This window comes from Daphnia pulex, chromosome 11 (genome assembly GCF_021134715.1).
Source record: "Daphnia pulex isolate KAP4 chromosome 11, ASM2113471v1".
Lineage (NCBI taxonomy): Eukaryota > Metazoa > Arthropoda > Branchiopoda > Diplostraca > Daphniidae > Daphnia > Daphnia pulex.
Genome location: NC_060027.1, coordinates 6,084,117 through 6,090,116, shown reverse-complemented (window position 1 = coordinate 6,090,116; position 6,000 = coordinate 6,084,117). Strand labels below are relative to the sequence as shown.

The 6,000-nt window shown below is 36.5% G+C and overlaps 1 protein-coding gene and 1 long non-coding RNA gene across 4 annotated transcripts; one reads left to right on the top strand and one right to left on the bottom strand.

Annotated features, from left to right (window-relative positions):
• On the top strand, window positions 1-2,042 carry LOC124207103 (coiled-coil domain-containing protein 22 homolog). 3 transcript variants are annotated; one of them, XR_006879762.1, is made up of 9 exons: window positions 1-111; window positions 188-372; window positions 444-603; window positions 675-833; window positions 960-1,047; window positions 1,184-1,326; window positions 1,385-1,550; window positions 1,625-1,759; window positions 1,842-2,042. XR_006879762.1 is itself a non-coding variant. In XM_046604394.1 (9 exons), exons 5-9 carry the CDS (start codon window positions 1,092-1,094, stop codon window positions 1,956-1,958), a joined length of 591 nt encoding a protein of 196 aa, XP_046460350.1. In that variant the 5' UTR covers window positions 1-111; window positions 188-372; window positions 444-603; window positions 675-904; window positions 960-1,091; the 3' UTR covers window positions 1,959-2,042. The 3 variants fall into 3 exon arrangements, 2 of the variants coding, with proteins under 2 accessions (XP_046460350.1, XP_046460351.1); XM_046604394.1 differs by having other exon boundaries at window positions 675-904; window positions 960-1,121; XM_046604395.1 differs by having other exon boundaries at window positions 188-374; window positions 960-1,121.
• On the bottom strand, window positions 1,954-3,562 carry LOC124207104. Its single transcript, XR_006879763.1, has 6 exons — window positions 3,453-3,562; window positions 3,192-3,376; window positions 2,961-3,120; window positions 2,731-2,889; window positions 2,383-2,604; window positions 1,954-2,319 (listed from the first exon to the last, which is right to left on the bottom strand). It is a non-coding gene; the product is annotated as an uncharacterized LOC124207104 (long non-coding RNA).
• Window positions 3,563-6,000: the final 2,438 nt, after the last annotated feature.

The following is a 6,000-nucleotide window of genomic DNA, read 5'->3' as shown; positions in this document are numbered from 1 at the left end:
CATTTCAAATCGATTCACACACATAGCAGACGCTAACACATCAAGCGTCATCAATAGCGTGGTCTATGGTGCAATGCTATCACTGGAGTAAGGCGTTTATCTTCTATTCGGGTATGTTAGAGAACTCTTATCATGTTATTTTCAATCTTTAGTTTCTAATATTGTAATTATCAACTTGTGTGGATAGGTAGCGTCATGATTGGCCTACCCTGATGGCGTCATGATCGCTGCTGATTGCCTTTCAAATAGGTTTTCAGCATTCTGCTTACACCTTTGGCATAGAGTCACATATTTCACAATCCAACATCAATTGGTACCAACAGCAGCCCTTCTCTCCATCATCCAGAAGGGTCTGAGATCAGTGTTGGAGATGTGTGTGACAATTTTAATATGATGAAATTTATCTACCACCAAATTTTTACTCTTATGTTTTTGTTTTTCAGGATGGTTCGGAACAACCCATGGAAAGCTTATCACTCATTGATGCTGTGATGCCTGATGTTGTTGCAAGTCGTCAACAGCAAACCCAGAACAAACAGAAACCACAAGTGGTAAAGACAGAACCACCAAATTCCAATGGAGATGAACCCATGCATTCCAATCGTAAGATAGTCACTACTTTTTTTTGATCCCCTGAACTGCTTACTTATTTTCCCTTCAACTATTTAATGAAGGCTGGGAAGAGGAAACAGGAGTAGAGATACCTGCCAGCAAATCTACTGTACTTCGTGGCCATGAATCTGAAGTTTTCATCTGTCTGCGCCTGAACCCAACAACATTCAGAAGGGTGGAACTGAAGTTCCGAGCAACAAAGATGTCACCTCACTTGACTGGTATGTAAGTTGTGCTATGTAATGCTATGTGTAATGTAATGTGTATGTAAGCAAGTGCTTTTGACGGAAGTGTAAGTTTGGTTTTACTATTTCATTCGATTTGTTTTAATTTTATTTCATTTCAAGGTATTTGCTGGGATAACTGAACAGAAGTTTTAAAGAAAGACAGAAACAATTGACAAGGCAAAAGATTGGGAACCTGAATGCTATTCAGGTAACTAGTGCCAATACATTTTATACATCAATAAAAATAAGATAATGTGTTCTAAAATTCTTCGTCACGAAAATGTAATTAAGTATCTCTACATTAATATTTTTTGTTTCTGATTTTCTTCTTTTTATCTGAACAGAGTGCAGGCGAGAAGCTTAAAGCTGCACTTGAACATACAGTGACGTCCTTAAGAAGCATTGTAGAAGAAATTCGTACTAAAGAAGATACTATACAAAAACTTCAAACGCATATCGAATCTATGCCACCTTCAGTACTAACAAGGTAATAAACTTTTGTTATCCACTTGAGTAACGAGATAGTTGTATCTCTTTCTTTTTAGAACATTTTATACTCAAAGAATACTGAGTATCGTAGCCAACGTCAAGAAACAAAATGAAGAAATGCATCGGGTGCTTGAAGATGTAAAAAGTGTGCAGCGTGAAATCAATTCAATACAGGGAAAAGTTGAGCGTACGTTTACCGTTACGGATGAAATTATTTTTCGGGTATCTATTACTTACTATCAAAATGCTGATATTATTAATAAAAAAATGTTGTTACCTTTTTCTTTTTTTATTAGATGGCCAAATCGGATGAGACTGCCCGGCGTATTTACAAGTATTTGATTTCATTGCAAACTGATTGCTCTGACATCCAAAAATTAGTGAAAGAATCTGGCAACTTGTCACGAGAGATAAAGGATTTAGAAGATCAAGTATGTTTCGCTAATTTTTGTTTGTTTGTTTGCATTATTGTCAAATAATGTCAAATAATGATGCTGTTTGTTTCGTAAGCAGGCGGAGACCGAATTACGTAAGAATATTGCTACCAAAATTAGGCGACTGCAAAGTGACCTCGAACAGATACGGACGGAAAATCAGATTTTAGAAGAACGTGTCGGTACTAAAATTTAATTATTCATCTTAGTTTGTTTCCAGTCAGCCTCACTTTGTTCAAATTAAATTTTTCTCACTTCAATAAAGTTTAACATTCCAATATTCCATCTCATTAAGTGGCCATTAAGTGGATTATACATTATACAACGCTACTATAATGCATTGATTGTAACCTTGTACTTCGTTTAAACAATCAAGAAGCTACCAAAAAATTAATTCGTTACGATGCAAGTTACTAACGACGATAAGCTAAGCTATTAAATAAGCCATAAATCAGATTTCCTTCGTATTACGTTGGAATTGTTGAATTAAATGATTAATTGTTCCATGAATGCATTCTGCATTGCCAACACTTTCTCCTTTGCTTCAACTAGAAATCCTGAGAAAAAAGTGTAAAAATTAAGTAAAGAAATTACACGTTCCAGTAAAAATATTAACAGACCTTTCATAAAATCGATAAGATCGGGATCTGCAACTAACAATTCCTTCTGAAGGTCATCAATCTGTGATTTCCATTCTCAAACTTCTGTTGCCAGTGTCTCAAGACTCAGCCTGCTCGATTCTTTTACAGAAGCCAGTTGGACGGTGAAATCTAGAAGAGATGGGTCTTGTCAATTGTTTCTGTCTTTCTTTAAAACTTCTGTTCAGTTATCCCAGCAAATACCTTGAAATGAAATAAAATTAAAACAAATCGAATGAAATAGTAAAACCAAACTTACACTTCCGTCAAAAGCACTTGCTTACATACACATTACATTACACATAGCATTACATAGCACAACTTACATACCAGTCAAGTGAGGTGACATCTTTGTTGCTCGGAACTTCAGTTCCACCCTTCTGAATGTTGTTGGGTTCAGGCGCAGACAGATGAAAACTTCAGATTCATGGCCACGAAGTACAGTAGATTTGCTGGCAGGTATCTCTACTCCTGTTTCCTCTTCCCAGCCTTCATTAAATAGTTGAAGGGAAAATAAGTAAGCAGTTCAGGGGATCAAAAAAAAGTAGTGACTATCTTACGATTGGAATGCATGGGTTCATCTCCATTGGAATTTGGTGGTTCTGTCTTTACCACTTGTGGTTTCTGTTTGTTCTGGGTTTGCTGTTGACGACTTGCAACAACATCAGGCATCACAGCATCAATGAGTGATAAGCTTTCCATGGGTTGTTCCGAACCATCCTGAAAAACAAAAACATAAGAGTAAAAATTTGGTGGTAGATAAATTTCATCATATTAAAATTGTCACACACATCTCCAACACTGATCTCAGACCCTTCTGGATGATGGAGAGAAGGGCTGCTGTTGGTACCAATTGATGTTGGATTGTGAAATATGTGACTCTATGCCAAAGGTGTAAGCAGAATGCTGAAAACCTATTTGAAAGGCAATCAGCAGCGATCATGACGCCATCAGGGTAGGCCAATCATGACGCTACCTATCCACACAAGTTGATAATTACAATATTAGAAACTAAAGATTGAAAATAACATGATAAGAGTTCTCTAACATACCCGAATAGAAGATAAACGCCTTACTCCAGTGATAGCATTGCACCATAGACCACGCTATTGATGACGCTTGATGTGTTAGCGTCTGCTATGTGTGTGAATCGATTTGAAATGAGAATGATTCAGAATCGAATTCTTACAGATCAAATGTAACGAAAATTGCAATTCAAATTTTAAAATGATTAAAAATAAAATGTACACATCTTGAAGCTATTTTAATTTTTTTATAAGATTTCTATTTCTTATTTGTAAATTAAACGCTGAAGTTGACGATGAGCAGATGACGCCATCTTCATGACGCTATTGAACCACGCTAGTGACGCTACTATCACCGATAGATGGAAATCTTCAAAACCACATTTGGTATTCAACTATAATAGAAATTTCCTTTTCGTGCTGTATATTAAATCAATTAAAAAAAGAAAAAACCATCAATTTCGCCAGGATAGTTCCACACCGCTTTATGCTGTTGAGCTATTAATTTTCTAAAATATTTTGTAAATAAAAATCTTTATCGACATGGCCGAGATTTGAACACCGGCGCTTGAGATTCATAGCCCGAGTTGCTAACTACTAGTCCATCCTTTAGCATATACGGAGAAGGGAAAACATGGGCGTGTATGGTATGGCCCAGGTAAACCCCCCTTCACTCACCCCTCTCCCATGAGTGCGTGCAGCCTCCCCCGCTCGACCACCCTTCTGGCCGGCTTGAGCAGCACCTCGCGTCAGCCCCATAAAACAAGAAACTTAAAAGTGATATGCGTTTGTTGCTTAAAAAAAAAACATGAAATTGTTATGGATATGTTTGAAATCAATCCGTAAGATTTATTTCATCAAACATGTTCATTTCCTACTTCACCTGAGTACTGGCATAGGTAGAGGGGGGAGACGCGTTCAAGGCTGAGCCGCTGAAAGGGGAGAGACGCGTTCAAGGCTGAGCCGCTGAAGGGGGGATCGAGCTACGGAACAAATAAATGGCGAAGAAAAGACGGAAATTTGTTCATTTTTTTAAATTAGCGATAGTTAATAAGTGAAAACGACGTTTGTAAAAAATGAATTTTACAGTTAAGATAAAGGGGAATACGTTCATCAAAAAATAAAGACGGGAATCAGCTGCCTAACATGTGAAAAACGAAACGGCAATGTGTGAAATCAATCATCGTGGTTTGAGCTACGGCAATGAATATATACGGTGGCGGATCTCTCGTAGATTATTCCGCCTTCTCGCTCATGTAGAGTAGCTCGAATTTATTTTTTTAATATTTCAGAGTACCTTATGGAACTTAGAAATAATTGGGAGAAATAGGCCCACTTTGACGGAGAAATAGGACCGCTTTAAAAATATTTTAAAAGTGGGCCTATTTCGTAGGGTCCTATTTCGTCCGGTCCTATTTGCCGGGCCTATTTCGTCGGGGCCTATTTCGACCGGTCCTATATCTCCGCCAATCATTTAAATTATACTTTAGTCACAAGGTCCTTCAAGTCCTTTTTTGACTTGGCATTATGTTTAGAGAATTTTCTTGAATCTTCAATAACAATCTATTGTTCTATCTATTGCGGTTTTTTCCTTTTTCTTTAACATTATTACCCAGTAGATACTTTTACATTAAACAAAAAAAAAATGCTGTTGAAAATCATAAATCAATCGAAAATGAATAACTATGAATTACATTTTCTCCGAGAGAGTATTTGATGAACCAGTATGTGGGTCATCATATTGAGAAACAATGTTTTAGTTCGTTTGCTAGTCGATTCAATGGGATGATACAATTACAAAGAAATGTGTTTTTGTTCGCTTCCTTCCAAATCTTCATCGTTCTAATTGTTAATTTTTTCTTGCGACAATTTCTCCAGAGTTCTTCTCTTGTTTTTTTTTTTTTTTTTTTTTTTTTAAATTATTGTTCTGATTTTTAAAAATCCCTCCCCTGTCAGAATTAAAGAGAAGACAACCCAAGTTTTCTACCAGATTTGTTTGGAAAACAGGTTAGGTATAGAAGATAAGAGAAGTATATGTATAGGTATAGAACCAAGGATATGTTTTAGGTGGTTATCATTTAATGGAAAATTTACAACGGCTAACTGGCCATTTTTAAAGAGATTATGTCACCTTTTAATTTTCTCTTTTGGCTGACTATTTAAAGTTAAAAATATCTTTTAATAAGTATTTTCCATAAACCAACTGGTTTTTTTAAACATTACCTTTCCACTTTATCCGTCACAGAAACGGCTTACTACCTGCATCTGCTTAAATCGATATTTCGAATTCTGCAAACACATTTTCCAATAATCGAAACAACAACAGCCGTCAGGATTCTTTTTGCTTTAAGTAAATGGACAAGAAGTCAAGATTTCTCGGCATTATTGTGCGGATGGAAACTGAGAAGTTGTAGAGACCAAGTCCAGTACGCCAACAATCATTTCAAAATGAAAGATAATTGAATCAATAGCAAAATGGCGTGAGATAAAAACACTGCCCTCAGGAACAAAAATCTTTCGATCCTTCCTTCCCGCCCAACCATCTCTCTCTTTTCCTATTGGGTTTGTGTGTGTT